The 19151-nt window shown below is 39.4% G+C and overlaps 1 protein-coding gene across 2 annotated transcripts in view; it reads left to right on the forward strand.

Moving 5' to 3' along the window:
• The window catches only part of THSD4 (thrombospondin type 1 domain containing 4), a 268971-nt gene that overhangs the window by 7910 nt on the left and 241910 nt on the right, over positions 1–19151 (forward strand). For both annotated transcript variants that reach the window (XM_090148779.1, XM_031616470.2), the window contains exons 2-3: positions 11907–12011; positions 15095–15164. In XM_090148779.1, coding sequence (XP_090004905.1) covers positions 11983–12011; positions 15095–15164 — 99 coding nt within the window. In that variant the 5' untranslated portion in view covers positions 11907–11982. The remainder of the gene's footprint in view (positions 1–11906; positions 12012–15094; positions 15165–19151) is intronic.

Consider the following 19151-nt stretch of genomic DNA (forward strand, 5'->3'; position numbering starts at 1 on the left):
TAAATAACTTCTGTTGCATTCAGGATAATATATTACACTGGAAAATTCTGTTTATGTACGTTAGATGTTTAGGGAGAATGCATGTACTTAATTTAAAAGATTAATTAGGGAGATGTTAGGCAGATACAAGTGAGAAGGAATGCTTGGGAAAGCGTTGTGATGGGCTCTGAATGTAGTCTCATCTCTTACCATGTATAAAGAGACCATTGCAGAATGTGTGCTTCAGAGTTGGTTCATTTTTGTTGTTGTGTTCTTTGTTCCAGTTGGCAATGGCAGATACAAATTCTATGATTTGAAACAACTCGGCTCCTTATGGAATGTTCTGTCCCACCCAGTTTTCTCTTGGGGACTTGTGAGTGTCATGTCACATAATCGCATTTGTGCAGCTTCTCCCGCAGAGTTCTGGCATTCCCAGAGATGGGTCAGTGCATGTAACTTTGGTTGCTGTTAAACAAGCAGAGCTGTAAGCACCATCTACGGACATCCGTTGCATGCTTCTAAGTGGTAGTACCAAGTGTTCACTTTGGGGCTTCTTGGCAAGAGCTAGAAAAATTCCAGTGTTGATAGGATCTGAATATAATCCTTTTGAAAGAAGAGTATCTCTGTCTCTGACCAGGTGTTGTGTGTGAATTGCTGGAATGTGGGTCTCTCTTTTCAGCAGTACCATTGACCTGCTGATCATTCTCACTGGTGTCTTTCTCCTTTGCCTTTATCTCTGAAGAAGATACAATCACAGAACGTTTACCATTGTTAAGTTTCTTGAAGATAAAATGTGCATACACATTGCTTTGAGTTCTTTAAAAACAAATCAAAACAAAAAAAGGCACTGGAATAAAAACATCTATTGCAAAGGAACGAAAACAAATGGTGTAGCATGTGCCTCTGAGGTTTATTGCTGTGTTTCTTCCAATTGCAGCTGGAGGACTTGCTTGTTGGCTATTTCACATCAGTCCTGTGCTGCTACTTCTTGGCATCCCACTTCAGTATTTATTTTGGTCCTGGTTTTGGAATTTCCCCTCACAGGAAGATTCCATACTCCATATATGGAAAAATTAGTTTTAAAAAAGGATTTTTTTCCATTGGTCCTATGGATCCTTTTCTTAGTAAGCATAAGAGTGGCCATCTGCTTGCTTGAAAGCTCTGATCCTAAGGGCCAGTAAAGTTAAGGAAAATGTTATCAGTAACTTCAGAGACTTTTGGATCAAGGCGTTCCCATGTGGTGTGTTCTTGCCATTGGAAAGAATAACCACTGTTTCAAGCTGTGACATCTTACTGGCACTTTAAAGCACCGTTTCAGTATTAGTTTAAAGCCCATTTGTTGATATGCATGCATTCACATGTAAGGAACTCATTCTGTGCATCTCCTGGTCCTACCAGCACATGGTGCTCATTATTTCCTCAGTGGGTCTGAACTGTGGTAAAAGCTCATTCTCTGATTACCACTATAGCTGGTGGAAAGGAATTGACAGAATGCATGAATGCAACTGTCTGCTCAGGCTTTGGCTCATATTCCCAACTTGCAAGAGTTGATTGATGTTGAACGTGACAATGTTCAAGTGTTGATGTAACTGGAGGTTGGCCCTGCCCATTGTGTAGGCCTTTCCTTTCCTCAAACATTTTTCCTTATCGCTTCAGGACAACATTTTGTGAAACAGAAACATTTTGGGAACAGAGAGTGCCCTGCAATATAATAGCTGTGATTTCTGAGGACCACTGAATCAAGTTGGCAGGTTATAACTGGTTTAAAAAAGAAGCAGGAGCAAGGCTTTATTAGCACAGATATATCTAATGTCCTCACCAGATTTAGAGGAAGAAATGACTTCAGAGCTCCGGGAATAAATTTTTGCTGAACAGGTGGTGACATTAGCAGTGTCCCAGAAGCCAGCAGCTTATTAGTGTGCTGCACAATCTGCCTTTACAAAGATAAAGGAAGATTTGCCCCAGTCAGAGTCTGGCTTTACAAATAAGGAAGTTCTAAAATCAGTGAGTCTGGATTGATGTTTTCCGAGCTCTTTAGAGTTTGCATTTGCAGTCTTCTCTTTGGCAGTCCAGGAGCTGGTGCCTTGCTCTTTTACTGGGAGCAGTGCTTGTCACATCGTCAGTTCCTGGAAGTGGGGCCTTGGCAGTCTCTCTGGGTACCAAAAAAAGTCATGTTTAAATACAGAGCTCGGTAGATACAATTCAGTCCTTTACAGAGAATCAGCAAAAGGGTTATTCGCTATTTCTGTGGTCCTGTTTCCACTTGTTTTAAAACTGCTGTAAACTTATAGTACCCAGCTTTATGTGATTAAATATGGAGAGAAATGCACTTCTTTAGAAAGCGATGGTTTTTTTAATGGCATTCTTGTTGATTTCACTTTTCTTAGTTAACATTTTTTTCCCTAAACCCAGCCTTCTTAAAATATTAAGTAAGAAAATAACACTCCCTTTGTATTAAATTCAAGGGATAGCTGTTGTGTGATGGGATTTTCAGCTTTCCTACTCTGTCTCGAGGGGTTGTACTGAGATCTACTATACAGAAATGAAGTTCAGCAGAGAAACCTAGGGGTGACTGGAATCTCACTGAACTTGCCTGTGCCCATGTGGAAGCAAGGCTGCTGCTGGATAAGATGATGCCTTGGGCCTTGCTTGCCCCAAAGACCTGTCTGTATGACTGTGTGGCCTAGTGTGACAGAGGAACGGTGAACTGCCTGGAGCTTGATGCTTGCTGTGAGCCTGAAGGACGTGGTCTGTAGCCCTGCGCAGAAGTAGTGTGGTTTCCTGCTAGTTGCCTTCATAAAGGACTCTGATGTCCGCCCTGCGCCGCGCTCTCTCTGCTCTTGTTTTGGAAAGAGGGTGGATAAAGAAGCCCTCTTTTGAAAGCTCTTCTTCATGAGAAACATCTGCTGTGCCAGGCCTTGCTGGGTCAGCACTTGGGTCTGTGGAAGAATCCTACTCCTCCAGGAGACAGACGTCACTTAGATACTCAAGAATGGTATGACTGAAATCTGTAATCCTGCATCAGGCGGATTCCCCGGTGACTCCGTTTGGATTAGCTGGCCAGAAGCGCATGGAAGGAGAGCTGCAGCTCTAGATGGCAAACTCAGCAAAACAGTTGACAACAGTCGAGAGTAAATGTTGGCTTGGAAAGTTTTCAGATTTTTTCACATTCGGTCCTGGATTTTTTTCCATGGTTACAGTGATTGCTCTCATCCTGGTTTGGTAAAGTCGTGCTGATAGTGGTTGGTTTTATGTTATACTTTATTTTTGTTCGGTTATTTCTATCTAAAATGTCATTGCTACAAAAGTAAAAAGAAGAATGATTTTGCTTATCAGATTGGCAAAGGGAAGCAAGAGCCCGTCCAATCCCACCCTGCTTAATTACAATAAAATGACATCCCATGACACAAGCTGCCCAAAAGGGTGATGAATTACTCGGAATGGATGCAATAACTTAATCTGGCAGCAGCGAAGGCTCTGTCTCATGTTCCAGTAGTTCTGTGAAGTTACATTCACTGGGGAAGTGGATGTGGAACAGCAGACAAACCTTGCAGATCTTCAGGGCATCATGTGGAGTGTGCTGAACTCAAACAGCATAAGAATAAGGATTTAAAAGAACAGAGTGTGTTAACCATTAACTGTTAGTATTGTTCAGCTTTGGCAGCCCAGGAATTACTGCTTGTGTGTTGAAATGTGGGGGTTAAGGCTGGATGTCAGTTTTGATTTTCGTAGTGATAACCAGGCATTAAAAATGTGATATCCTGTATTCTTTACTTCTTCAGCTATTGTTTGTACTTGTTCGTGTAGATAGTGCATCAAAAAGACTTTTTTCCTTACAGCTCAAGGTTTTGCTCATGTTGGCACTAATGAGTTTGAAGAACTTTGGCTGCTTCTCATAAGAAGTTTGAAATGTTGCAGGATCAGTTTCAGATTTATTCCTCGGGCACTGGCAATACTGCTGGCACCAATTGGGAGCATGGTAGAAAATTAAATAATTATAATTAGCAATAAATTGAAATGAGAAAAAAAATTCCCTGCGTGGTTTTGGATGATGGAAGCGTGAAAGGATTAAAATGCTGCTCTCATACTGCTAGAATTGACAGAAACCGATCTGACTCTTGAACCACGCTGCTTGTGATTAAGTTGTGATTTCTTTCTGTCGCTTTGAAATGGAAGAGGGAGAGAAACTGTTTCCAAATGTATCTTGCTGGTAGTTGAGGGTTGGAAAGGCGGTGTTGATTGGTGTGTTTCTGCTCTTTGATATGCTGGTTTCCCAAAGTTATGTTACAAGGGCGTTTCAGAATTCCCCTTTACTCAAACCATGCACGTCTTAGGCTTACCCAGGAGCCCCAGTGTCAGTCAGTGTCCAAAGAGAACTGATTGAGCTGCATTCCTTTCAGCACGAATTCTCCCTGTCTCCAGCAGTGGATACTCAATTAGACCTCAGGTCTCTTTTACTGACATTTAGCAGTATGCTAAACAGCAGTGAACTCTAACTGTTAATTTAAAGAAAATAAAAAACTGGCACTTTTTTTTTTTTTTTAAAGAGATCCCCACTGATCTTGCATCGTCTGCCTGTTGCGTAGGGAATATTTAAAGCATTAACTGCAGCTCACAGTGCTGCAGGAGTTACTCTGTTTGACTCTGTTTTCTTTCCCAGCAATTTGCCATCAGCTGTACATATTTTCTTGAAATGCCAAAAAGTCTCTCGCTCACATTTTGAATCTTTATTTTTTGGTTTTCAGGCACTTGGGTACGTTTTCCTGTAGCTTCAAGTGATGTCAGGTGAAGGTCAGTGCACTATATTAACCTGCCCTTAAGCACAAATAAGTTCAGGCTCTACTGCCAAGAGATGACCTTTTGATTTCTTTTTACCTGACACAATAAGGGCTCTGTTCAGAATTCTTTACTCTTCCTTTACTTAGGCAAAGTCCCAGCCACTTGAATAGGTTTGCATGGGTGAGGAGGGTCACAAAAGTTCCTGAAGCATGGCGTGGGGATGGCTGAGGGTTCTGCACTGTAGTTTACTTTGAGAAACTGGAAGAGGCTCAGCATTTATTGTGGTCAGAAAAGAGAAGTGAAAGGTGAGAGTGGATTTTGTTGTGACTTGCATCACTGCTGTGTCTGAAGCTACACGAGTAACTACTGGTTTTAAGCTACATCTGATCAACAGAGATAGTGAGGTTTATGTGCCACCGGACGGCTGTATGCGTTGCCAATGGGTAACTGTATTGAAGTACTCAACACTTTCCCTTCCAATCAGGGTGTGTGCTTGAGTTGTGAGATGTAGGACTGCTTAAAGCAGGAAAAGCTCAAGGTTAAGACCTGACGTGGAAAGGACAGATGGGAGTCAGAAGAATACAGCACTCCTGACTCATTATTTTTTTGCGTAATGCTGTTAGCAAGCGTGACAGTGGTTGCTGCTGATTCAGTGAGGTTAGTATCTTTTGTCTGTCAGCCATAAAGTTATTCTTCACAGGCTGCTGCATGCTATTTGCCAAATAATTTTTTTACTAATAGGGAGCTTTTTAATATACAGCCAGTAAAATATTTCAACTTTGTTGTTGAAATAGCCTGAGATTATCTGAATGTATGATTATCGTGGGGTTTTGTGTCAAGGACTGATATCTCCTATGGGAGTGTAACAGTTTATGCAGTTTATGTTAAGTGGGCTGAAATACTGACTGTCATCTGGACCACCAGAGCATAACAGGCATAGCAGCAAGACCAGACTTGTAGGATACCTAAAATCCCTTTCAGATGGGCAGGGTAACTACAAACAGCTCCCACTGCTCTCTGTTAGAGGATCTTGGAGTTCATTTTTCAGATGGAGGAGGCACGGAGGTATGATTGGTACAAACATCAGGATTTTTCTACAAGTGTGCACCAACCCTCATCTGAGTGAGGACTTCAGGAGAATTATAGTCAGTGGTTTCATTCTGAAGGGGTATGATAATTGAGAACATAAATTGTCTCTGGGTTTCTGAACACATGAATTTTACATATCTTCTGCTGTTGTTAATCATACTGCATCTTCATGTCTCTTTCTTCAAGTTACAGTGATGCTCTTGTCTGCTTCTTGTGAAAGCTGACTAAGTGTTTTCCTTTTTTATCTCCACTGACATCCTCACATAAAGAGGAGATGCATCTTTGCAAATGTGCTTCTTTAAATGGTGTAGCAACACCATTGGCATTTGATGGTGCTATCGTGGTTGCCTCCCTGGTTTTGCAACAGTGAACTTTTAAAGAAGATTTTGTTCAAGTCCAGAGGCTGAGGGTAGGGCAGTTGATGGCTGTTGTTGTGTTGTACTCTCATCTCAGTTTTTTTTGTGGGTGAAAGCTAAGTCAACAGTTCTTCAATGAGTTCTCTGAGTTGTACCTATGCTGTTTGTTTACATGCAGAACTTAATATTTGCAAAAGTTTTACAAGGCTTCTTGTCATTATTGCTATTGGCTCTCAGAGATCCATTGAAAGTTTACGCTTTCATGTTGGCTTTAAATTCTCTGGTATTCTGTCTCAAAATTATGAAAGAAATAGTTCTCTTCAGACTTCTCATTAGACCTATTATCCTTCATTATGTAGAAACATGAAAGAAAGCAATAAATCTTTGAATTCCATTGTTGCATTTCTGTACCAGTGTGTAGGGAGCCCCAGATCAGACAGGATTTTAATCCGAAATAAGTTAGAATCTCATCATTCTTACTGCTTTGTTTGACAACAGTTAAGTGAAATATTATAATCGGTTCATTTTAGGATGTTTGAGGAGCGTAGTCTGAAGTGTTCTGTGCAAGATGTGTAGGCTATGTGGTGAGCTGTGTTTCTGTTCATGATCTCACAATTATCTGTACTGACTCCTAAAAATAAAGCATCACACACAAGTCTCACTGCTAGGTATGAACAGATCACAGCAGTTGAATTATGTTTTATTCAGCAAAGGGATGTGTAGAATTTATCTGAATTCCATAGTATCACTGTTTGCTCTGGGCATGTCAGTTGTTTTTCAGTGGTCCCTAAAACATATCCTCATATGGATGCCTGAGAATCTTCCATATGCTTGCATCTGGCCCCTTGCCAGCTGATGCCCTATGTTACTCTCATATACTGCACCTACTTAGAAGATGGTCGGTACTCCTCCCAAATGTCTATTTCTGTTTTGTACTATATAACAGGCAGATAAATCTCTGAAGTCTGCTGAGGATGGTTTTTATCTCATTTTTTAGCTCTTCGCACAGAAAGTAAGAATAATGCTACAGAACTCTTGGAATTACTGTGGCCAAAATGTGAAATTGAGCCCCAAGGATTTTAATGGGAGTCTCAGTGGATGCCAATGATATATTTATAGATGTATATTCCAGTTAGTGTCTGTTCTGCTGCTTAAGGTTTTACAGTAGAAAGTTAAGCATCAGTAACAAATATCAGTAACTAACAACCCAGAAGAGAAACATGTAGACAGACTTGACAATACTCTGCTCACTGTGATCACTTTGATGGTCTGTGGTGCACTCTTCCACTGGGATGAATCCATTAGAAGCTGGCTAGCAAGCTTGAAACGTGGTTTGATGTGATTATTGGAGCATCCCTCTACAGTACAGCCTCATTGCTCATCTGCTTTGGAACTAAGTACAAGGGTTTCCAGAAAGCACTGTTCTTTGGAGCGCTGCTTCTGCAAAGTGCTGGTTCCTCCACTGATACTCTGAAGAAAATACTTTTTTCTGAATAAGCAAACAAAGATTTCAGGTCTCCATCACATTCTCTTCTTGCTGTGTGCTAACACTGATGCCCCAAACAGAAGAGAAGTCTTCTAAGAAGAGGAGAGGGAACTTTGTGAAAATATTATTTTGCTCCTGTGTGTGTTCCTGTAGTATCTTGATGGGAACACCAAATGGTTTTCCATGAGGACAATGGTAGGTTTAAGCATCCAGCTGCTATTTCATTTCTTCATCTGAGAATCACAGCTGTGCAGTTGAGAACTTTGACTTTGTTGGAAATATTTCAGAGCACTGCTGATTCTATTGTCCTGTTGTGTGAATCAGCCCTAATTTAGAGAATGGGTAGTTTGGCATCAGGTCTTTTATTTGTGTTGGAGTCACATGGAGAGTTAATGATGCATCTGTTTACTAGTAAATGAAAGAATTCAAAGGGTACTTGTCACAGGGAGGAACGCTTGATCTTTGCCTGTGTGTGCTGTTAAATGTTGCCCAATACTCAGGCCAACAAAACTGTACTGTGAAGTACAGCCCCCTAAATTTTGTTTCCTCTTTTTCAGTGCAGAGGATATTGATGCTTGGGCACATGTTTGAAACGTTTATGGAAGAGCATGAAAGCTAATTCTCATGGTCAGCTGTTAAACATTTGAAAATATGGCTTGTGTACTGCCAGGCAAATATTCTCATTAGTTAGCTGGCTAGAAAATAATGTTCATCGTTACAGAAGGCAAGTATCTTCTACCTGCACAATAATTGTGTACACAATTCTTACTTGACTGCATTTCTACAAAATAGCTGCTAAAGTACACAGTGTATAACTATTACTACAATGTGAAATCTATGCTTAGTTAGGTTATTATTGTGTATAAGAAGTTTAAAGTGTTTTTTAAATCAGGTTCATTATAATAATATTTTCATTTTTATGTTTTTTTATTACTAATCTCTGCTCAGCAAATATTAAATTAATTCTTCATAACCAATGATATAAAAAAGATTTAAGAAAAAAAAATGGAATCTAGAGAAATACTGAATAAACCAGTCTTGTCATATGACTGTGACTCACAGTGTGTAAAATGAGTGCCTGTTTTCATAGGCTCTCCCTCTACTTTCAAGATTGTACTGTATGTGTTAATGTAATTAATGAATTCTTGAGGAGATTAAAACTCTGGTGGTAGATGTCAACAGATATGGTATGAGCTGTTGAGTGTACACTCAATTGTGGAGCTAGGTAGATTTGGTGTACTGTGAGGTGCTTTATCAAAGTGTTGTGAATGTAGTGACTTCTGGATGCAATCTCAAGGACTTGCATTCAGCATAATTTAATAGACGTGAGCAACTAAACTAGTAAATACTCCATGCTTTACCATTGTACAAGGGAATAGATTCAAAGGCAATCTTACAGAGTATGTATACTTTTTAAATTTAAGTATTTAAATTTAAATGTTGTTTACTAATGTTTTTTTTCTAAAGAACACGAATAGAACTTTGCACATAAGGAAATGGCTTTGAAATGATGCTCCCATTTCATAGCTACTTCAAGCTGCTGCTTACCAGTAGCTGGCAAACTATATAATCAAAGCAGGAAGACAAATGTTGAGGAAAATTTAACTTGACTTGTCATATATTTAAATCAACAAGATAAAATAGGCTTAGAGCAATTTGGAGCCAAACTGAGCTTTACGTGTGTTTGTGCATGATGTACCTCACATCATTGCTGTGTATTAGAATAGATGGTCTTTGGTTGTTGCAGTACATATGTGGCCATATGGACTTACTAAGAACTTTCTGTTATGGTTTGTGCACAGATGGATACGGATATAAGTGAATAACAGGACTTAGGTGAAGTACAGGTTGATGCAAAAATCACATTGGAATTTGTGAAGTATCATCCACTTGATGCACAAAGAGTAAAGTCATGTGAAAAGTTGTGTATGAATAGTCCTGTGGCGTTTGAGCTGTTAAGGCAACTAAATCATTAGCTTTTAGCAAATTTTTAGATCACAGAATGGCCAGGGTTGGAAGGGACCTCAAGGATCATGAATCTCCAATGCCCTGCCATATGTGGGGCCACCAACCTCCCCAATTTAATGGCAGGACCAGGCTGCCCAGGGCCCCATCCAACCTGGCCTTGAACACCTCCAGGGACGGGGCATCCACAGCCTCTCTGGGCAGCTGTTCCAGCACCTCACCGCTCTCTCTGTAAAGAACTTCCCCCTGACATCCAATCTAAATCTTCCCTCCCTCAACTTAAAACCATTTCCCCTTGTTTTCGTGAGATCACCTCATGGTAAGACATTTTTAAAGTTAATTAGCCAAGGGGGAAGTCTCCTTGTTGACTTCGCAGTAGACATCTCTCTTGCTTAACTTCCTGTGCGGTGTCCGTGATGTCTGTCCTGGTAATTCCATGTATTGCATTATTTAATACTTTGAGACATGTGGTTGTGTCCATCTCAGCAAACTGAGATTGTCTATAAGCCTACTAGAGTCCTTTTTTTGAAGTTGCTGTCATTGTCCATCTCTGCCCCTTTTTTGAAATCCCCATTACAAATTGTGCTTTCATTTTCTAATTTAATCTGGACACCTGTCTGATCTCTGCTGACCACGGGCTGCGGTGTCTGACTACTAGCAGCACGTGAGGCTGAGATAATTGAAAACACTCTGTGGGTCATGTTGAGAATGTCAGAGCAAATGTCAGTAAATATCAAGAGGAAAGAAAGATTCTTATGATTAGTTCATGAGTTGACAGTAGAAGTTCCGAGGCTGGTAGCGGTTAGAAGGCATTAGAATCACTCACCTACAGTGTGAAAGGGGAGGAGGCATGAATTAGGGTCTGTTTACTCAATCTCCTTTTCTATGACTTGATGCATATTTTATTACATGCAGTGAACAGCCTGTCCACTTGGCTGGGGAGGCGGTATGAATTCTGCTCCATCCTGTGTCGTGCTATTTATTTTCCTACCCAGTTTCACACGTTTGGTTTTATTCTACTTTGGGGTGAAATAGTGAAGTTTGCTGAAATGCAGAATATTTTAACGTGGTGGAGAAAGTCTTGCGAACTGCTTGAGTACAGGAGTGTGGTTTGTTCCAGCCAAAATGATATGATCTATTTTGCTGTAAATATTAAGTCTTTTTCTAGATAGATTTATAGTACTTTAGAGCTCCTTGTGGGAAGGTGATTTGATGTATTGCAGTGAGTAACACATTTTACACCTCACTGGGCTTTTGAAAACTTTCATGCCAGAATTTGTGTTATTCAATGCTAGTGTTAACTGTCCAGCCATTTCAGGTATTCTTTTTGCCCTGGATATTTTGGAGGGAAAACTATTCTTTTTTTTTTTTTTTCCTTTCTTTTTTTTTGATTTTTTCCCCCCATCCTCAGCAAAACTAGACTGATAACAAAATGTTTTCAGCTTTGCAAATGAAATGTAATTCACAAGGCAGATTAGGAGCGTGTACATTTGTTCTCCTATTGGGTTTGAGTCTCTCTGTACAAGGATGTGGGATAAAAAGATTATTGCAGAATGAAAAAGCAGAAACGAGAGTACATCTGGAAAAAACAGAATGCTGAGGACTTGAGGCTGTGTTAGTGACAGTCTGCGTCACGTACGTATCCTCAGTTTTCAACAAGTGACGTAAAGAGTATTGCCTCAGTATGACAACTGAGAGTCACACTGCAGGAACTGAGGCATGTTTTGTTCGTAATCCAGAATATCTGTTAGTAAGCAGTTTCTGAAGGGATCTGTCAGGTGCTTTGTGTTAGTGCTGTGTGTACAGACTTGCCTAACGTCATTTCTGTTACGATTAGTAACATCATGTCTCTGACTGACGTGAGCACAAGTCTTTACACAAAGCTACGTGCAATTCAAATAAATAAATAAAATCCTCAGTTTGGTGGCAAAAAAAGGCATAACATCATACAACTGACTTATCAGAGAAGTGGGGATGGGAATGGAAGTAAGTTAAACATCAGTTTTGTACCCATGGCAATGAGATCAAGATTTTGCATTCTGTGCCTTTTCAGCAAAGCAGTGTTGAAGTCCAGCCCCCCAAAATGGGGCGTTCCCAGTCTATCCATGTGAGTTACACTGGATTTACAGTTTGAATGGCTATAAAGCTCATGAATTCAGGTAGAGATGATTAATGGCGGTCTGTATCCAGTCTCTAAACATCCAGAAATATACTGAATAGCTTTGTTAAATGCTTTCTGTTTGTTTCTGTAGGATTTGTTTGACCCGCGTTGTGCTTTACTACAGTGAAGAATATTTTTCGCTTCAAGACACTTTGCATTGAAGGATCATGGTAGACAGTTTAATAGTTTCTTTGAGGTAAGTGATGCAGCAAAACATTTCAAATCTGATTTAATATGTTCTTAACAAGCTGCAGAAAATACAAATTTAACATACCAGTTTAACCGTCTCTTACTTCTGTATTATAAGTGTTTGAATAATAGGAGAATAAATAAAAATTCTGTCCAAAGACTAAATAATCAAGCACATGCATCCCAGGCATGGTATTTGGTGACATGACAGTAAAAAAAAAAAAAAAAAAGCTGTCAGTATTTGTTTCTGCTTAGAGTGTCTGTTGGTATGTGCCATTGTTTTAGGATACTTTACTGGAAAGTTCCTTTTTTTTTTTGGTTGATGATGCTGTGTCATTACAGTCACTGGTTTTAAATAATAGATTTGCATGTTTTAGTACCTATGCTGCCATTCAGTCTGAGATTCATATTAATCATCCCAGAAACAGCTTGCCAGTGGGTAATGTGGGAAATACCTTTCGAGCAGTTTTCCTGACAAGAGGAACACTCAGTTTTTATTAAGCTGATCTGTTCAGTTCCTTCCATAGTTGGGCGAGCAGATTCAGGCAAAGCAGGCAGCTGTGAGGCTACAGGAACAACGATTGCTGCTCAGAATGACAGCTGCATGCTAGTGAACCACATACTCTTTTGTTTGTACAGAGATACTGTTATTTACACCTCCGATCCAAGGTTCCTTCTTGTGAATTTCAGACACCAATCTCTGAATTGTGGTACCCTCTTAATATTCCAGGAAAGAGTCCACATGAGAATGAGTCTGTCACATATTATTGATGCTATTTGTGTTATCTTTCCTGCTGAGACTTCTCCTTGCATTTCTCCCCTGAAGCAGTTCCAGACATAGGCTGTCCTGCAGACTTTCACCTGGGGAGGAAGTCAGAAACATGAGATGAGCTGTACCACACTAGCAGAGTCTAGGCACGTGGGTAAAATACTTCCACTCCTGACTGAGCAGTCCACAGTTGGCCACGGTAGCCCTTGAAGTACAATTTGCGTGGCACAGGAACTGTACAAGAAATCTACTTCGGTATCTTCTAGCTTCATACACTGAGAGCTGTTCGCTTCACTGAGAGAGGAAGAACAGTGAGAGGTGTTCCTAATGTAAATAGCAAAACTTTTTTGCTACTTCTAAATTAGAGCTAGTATAACTTTTTTTTTCCCCTTCCAGCTAAAAAGAAGTCAGTGTTGCCACTAAAAGAAAGTGAGCATGTTTGCTCTTAGAGATAATGCTGTGCAACTCGTGTAGATCCCTGACTGTGTCTTGAGCTAGCTGCTTGTCTCCAAATAGCGTCAGAACTGTGAGAGCATGGGCTCTGTAAGCAAGGTTCTTACTCAGAAACCTGAGTTAAGCAGCCATCAGTCAGCTGGGCCTGTCAGCCACTGAGCTCTGCCTGCTCAGTACTTCGACATGAGTACTTGTCAGTTTTGAGAACAGTTAGGAGATGGAGCATTTGGAAAATAAATGTGCACATCAACTAAAGACAGACTTGGTGTTGTCATTTTGTAGTTTGGAGGTCTGAGTTCTGTTCTATTTCTACCTTTGATTTCAGGTGTGTTTAACAAATCAGCTTCTTCATTTGTATGCCCTCCTTCTGTCCACTACTGCCTTATTCAGCCTTACTCCAAACCACGTGTCTGGGCTCTTACTGTAGTTCCTTTATAGTGTCTTGCACTTTCAACTGCCTCCTTTGTATTTGGCTTTATCACAAATGATAGCTATATAAAATGAAATACTGCATTTTAATGGGCCTTGTTGTTTTCCTTTTTTTTCCTTCTAAATTTGTATGGCAGTAAGGAATGATTTTTTTTTTTCTTTAAATGTTATTTTTTTCTTTGAGAACAGCATAGACTGGTGATGAAGTGATGAAAGGCCATGTGCAATCAATACTTAGCTAACAGTTCCTTTTGCAGTTTGTTACCAATAACTCTAGCAAACAGAAAACTCAAAAAAAAAAACATTTTCCCAGGTAGAAGAATGTATATATTTGTGATAATGAAATGCTTAGTATAAAAAGCTGGTTTTGTGTAGTAGGTCTGTCTTTGAAAATACCTGAAACAATGTGAAATATTTAAAGGATTACTGCATAGCCAGCAAAGGAAGGGGCTATGAGTAGGAAGCACAGCTGGATTTTGTCTGGTCCATTAGTCTGCAGATGGATTTTGTGTCCAAATCCATCAGTTTTATTTCTGCATTGAAATTCAGCAGCTTTTTCATTCATGGAAGGTCCAAAGGATTCTCTTTGTAAACTGAGAACTCAAACTCCTGGTAGAGGTGAAGATAACTTAATTCTCACTCTCTCTTACCTTTCTGAATTTCCACTGAAGGACTTGCTGGAAGGAGGGAAACCGGTCCTCACTTCAAACTTAGCAAACAAAAGACTGAGCTAACTGAACCCAACTTGCAGTAGGCTCTGTGGAGTCATTATGGTGGTGAGGCTTGACAGAACAAAGTTTGTTTGGGCTTGGTTCCCATTATGACTCCTTTCAGATTGAAGATGTGGGGACTGGGGTGATGTTTGGCTGCTTATCCTGAGTCTCTGGTGAGCTGTGTCCGCTACTTTCCATCTTTTTTGCCCATTAGGTTATTCAATTTTAACAAGTGTTAGGCAGCTGGGGAGGAACCTATGTTCTACAGAATCATGGAGGTTCTTTACATGTTTCCTGTGCTGGAGGTGGTGTTCATCTGCAAAATGAGGAGCCACAGTTAGAAACAGACTCAGTCCACAGATGGCTGAACTCTTATTTAAACTCATGAAGCATATCTCATTTTTGACACCAAGTGCTGAGGTGCAAAAGTATGTACTTTAAAAAAAAATAATTTAAACATAATATTATGTGAAATACTATTAATGGATTCTTCTTGGTGAACTTTTGCTATATAGGTAGACAAACATATGTATGTACCTACTGCTGCCTGCTGTCTAGTGAAGAGAATGCTATAAGAATATTTCACACAGTTTACTGAGTCAGCTTTGCTTAGCAATGATATTCAAGTGTGTATCTAAGTTCTTGCAGTATCAAGTCCTCTATTAAGCTATAGATAATTTGGATTAGTGGTAATGATGTATTCTGTTTCCCTATTTGCTTTTTCAGACTTCTCAGTTCACTAGCAGTGCTGGGATTTCAGTTTGTCATCCCACAGCCTTCAGTTGAACACAGAAAGGTAAGCATTAGTAATATTCAGATTTTGTGTACTTAAAAGTAAACGTTAGAGTAAGAAGCATAAAGCAATGTAATTTGGGTGAAGTTCTTGGAATATTATGGCTTTTGTGTGTATGCTTTTATATTAATATATACTTTTTTAAAAGAGCCCCATCACAGTTAATCAGGTGAGTGCTATAAACAGACAGGAATGTATAGAGTGTTGTAGGTCATATGTATAGCATTGACAGCTTATTCAAGTTTTGGAGCATTTCCATCATGTAAGATGAAGGTGAGAAGAATTCACATCAGAGAGAGCAGAGCTCAGATGTGGAGTGGTTAGCAGAAGCATCTAGTTGCTCCTAGGTAGCACTTTCTCTTACCAAAATGTAGATGTCTGAAACAGATATTATGTTAGACTGAAATTACTGAGGATGAGCTGGAAGCTGCTTAACTTTTTGCTTGTCCACTTGTGAAAAATTCATATGCTTGCCTCAGACATGCAGCCAAGACAGAGAGGACCCTTCCATCCTTCTCAGCATTAGTGGGGCCTCGGCTGGAAAACTTAATTTAGATTTTTTGCATTGCTTTTTAGAAAAAAAGTGACTGATTTGGAGAGAAAGAGAGGGCAGCAGTGATTATCCGTGGGAAGTTTTAAAATGTTACCTCTGAGGGAAGTTTGAATGAATTCGGGTTGTTTAGTCTGAAGAGAAGACTGCAGGAGGAAGGCAGACACAATCTCCAGATACTTATGAGTGCTAAAGAGAGAACTGTTCTTTATTTCTGCAGTGAAGTAGATTAGAAGAAAGGGATTTAAATTGGCAAGGGAAATGTGATTTTGGCTATTAGAAAAAAATTTCTTATGGCAAGGATATAAAGAAGAGTGGATCACACTTACTGGATAACTTCTAGCACTTCTGTGATGGAGGTCTTTGTGAACGTGCTGGACAAACGTTTGTAAAGAGTGAAGTGTGGGTATTGCTCATTCTGCCAGGAACTCCAGGAGCAAACTCTCTGAGTACTCTTCTGACTCTGTGGTCTGATCTGTGTCACCTCTTAATTAATACTCAAACCCAGTAAAAGAATTGATAAAGATATCAAGTAATTTATTCATTAAAATTACTTTTAAAATAATTTTTAAATAATGTATATTTTAAACTGTACTTAAAAAAGATAAAATGCAAGTTTTCGTTTATGTTTTTATGTGCATATGCAGGTATATTTAATGCAAAAATTGTTTTGACAATAGCTTCATAGATACCAACTAAAGACCTGAAAGTATCTGCTGACCATAGTCTAAGAACACAACTGCCAATTGTCATACAAGTTAAATGAGGTCCAGACTGCAGCTATCCAGGTGCAACATTCTAAACCTGAGTACAGCGCGGTGCTTTTCCCTATTTCTGATCTCTCTGATTTTGTTGTACAGCTGAGATGGTCATTTTTTGCTGCTGCTCTTTTGTAATGCTGACAGTGGAGTGCTGGTGCAATCCAGCTTCCACATGGCCGTAGGGGGAAAAATTTAATGACTAAAATAAAGCGAGTCAGAGAAACAATGGCTTCATTCTGTGAAGCTCTGGAATTAGTTTTGATCAAACCAGATTCTGTGTTTTCAGTTCAGTTAGAAATGCCTTGGATTTTAACTAACACAGGCCTCTGTACTAGTTAAAGGACCAAAGGCATGGCATTAAGGGGCATGGCAAACACCTTAGTCATGCTCTTTGTACTGAAAACAAGAGAGGCAGAAGTTGCCTAGTGATGATCACATACAGGTTCTGAGGATGTCTGCTTTTCTCAACAGCTACTTCAGTAGCTCTGAAGGCCAGACATGTTTCTGGTGTGAATTCTCAGCTATATAGCTCTGCAAGTCATTTCTTTTCCTTTTGCATAGTGACTTGGACACATGTGTACTGGCATCCCCAGCCATCATCTCCTGTGTATTTCTGCACAGATCTCTGCTCTTTGGCACAACTCCTTCTACGTGAGTGGAGATTGGTCTCATGGGCAGAAAGGGAGAGAAAGGGGAGGGAAGGATTTAGGGAACAGTAAGTCATTCTAACAACGTAGTAAACAGCACGGTGTTATTTGATGGCTTTAGTATATACACTTCAAAGATACAACGTATGTAAACTGAGAAACCAGATCTGGCTTGTAAGAAAACAGTAGCTCATACCCCAATCCTTATTTTGTATTTATTTTTCATCTTCAAGGTAAGCATGCATTTAGGATTGATGCTTGAACATGTAGTGTTGGAGAGTGGATTCTGTGTTGTGCACCCTTCATACAGTTATTTTTTGCTATGAAGGCTGTGGTCAAGAGAACTGGATTTAGCTTTGGCTGAATAGCTCATTAAATATTTCCAAATAGACCATATTTTTATTTCTTACACTAAAACTTTTGGGAAAATGAAATAAAAATCAGGACAATTCCCAAAGCAGCGGATTGAAATCCATTATAACTGTCTCTGGACACCCACAATTGAGCTGAGGTTTTGCTTTTTTATGACTTGAAAATACTTAAAAACACTGTTTTGTGTTTATTTCAAAATCTTTCTATATTTTGATCTTTTGTTTCTTATTTTCTTTGGAATCCATTAGTGTTTAATGTCATACTAGTTTGGGAGCAGCTGACATAATGTAGATATTGAGCAAAAATCTGTTTGCAGTTTATTAACTAATGTGAGAGTTCTAATTTAACTTTAGCATATTACAACTAGTTAACCAGTACAACCAGTACCTTTTAGCTTCTCTTGAGTTAGTTGCCTAAGTTTAGAACTTCAGAAGGACTTGAAGAACAGAGCTAATCTTATTGAACAGGATTTAAAAACAAAGAATTAAAAACATATTATTATTATTATTATTTTTTAAAGGAAACTTCATGCAAGTTCTGGAAGGGCTGAGCTCAGCAGGTTGCTTTCCACAGACACACGCACAAGTCCATTTCTGGCATGAAAGCCTGGGGATTGTTAGATAGAAGAGCCAAATTACTTGCGTAGTAGGGAGGTGCAGATAGTGGAATTAAGACCTGGGGGAATGACAACAGCAACTGGAAAAGTTCTTATTTTTCTCATTTGCAGTTGATTCTGTAACTCTTCAGGATACTCCCTCTGACTAAATCCATTACTTTTCCGTCTCATAGAATCATACAATGGCTTGGGTTGGAAGGGATCTTGACGGCCATCCAGTCCCAACCCTCTGCTTTGGGATGATTCCACCCACCAGATCAGCTGCTGGGGTCCTATCCAATCTGGCCTTGAATATTGCCATGGATGGAGCATCTGCAGCTTCTCTGGGCAGCCTGTGCCACTGCCTCACTGCCCTGTGATAGTGAAGAATTTATTGCTTATATTTTGTCTGTATCTAAATCTACCAGTTTAAAACTGTTCGCCCTTGTCCTATCAAATTTAGTTCCTCTTCTTTTATAACTCTTTGGAAACTTAAGCTTAGCTATTAGGTTGAAGCTAGTAAGATGATACTTTCGGGGGGTAATATTTGGGCAATGTTTCTTTCTTTTTAGTTTTTGTAAAATTTTGGAATATAGTTGTGGAAGCTTGCTTGCCACAAAGACAGAATTGACCAATATAGGATTTCTAGTTTCAGAAATACCTATAGAAATGGTTTTTTTGGTCTGTCTTTACTTCAAACAATGCTGTCTCTCATTTGTGCAGCGCATAAATATCTGAAAACAAAGAGTATCTCTATTTATTTCCTGCAGTAGAGCTTATTGTATGGGTCTGTTTGTTAATCTCATCTCTAAATAACACAGGTTTAGACACTAATACAAATATTTTAAACATGATATGTTCAACAGACAGAAACAGACATGACTGTGCAGAAGATGTTTGTGGTTTCTTAAATACAAGGGTTATGGTTCGGTCAGTAGTTTCTGGCAGGTTAGGTTTTTTCAATATCTAACTTCTTTTTCATTCATAGAATGTAATTTGTGAGTACCAGCTTTATGAGGCCAGAGAATTCATTGATTTGGCAAAAAAGGAGGGAATATTGCATGA

Source organism: Phasianus colchicus, chromosome 12, assembly GCF_987193195.1.
Source record: "Phasianus colchicus chromosome 12, bPhaCol1.hap1.1, whole genome shotgun sequence".
Classification (NCBI taxonomy): domain Eukaryota; kingdom Metazoa; phylum Chordata; class Aves; order Galliformes; family Phasianidae; genus Phasianus; species Phasianus colchicus.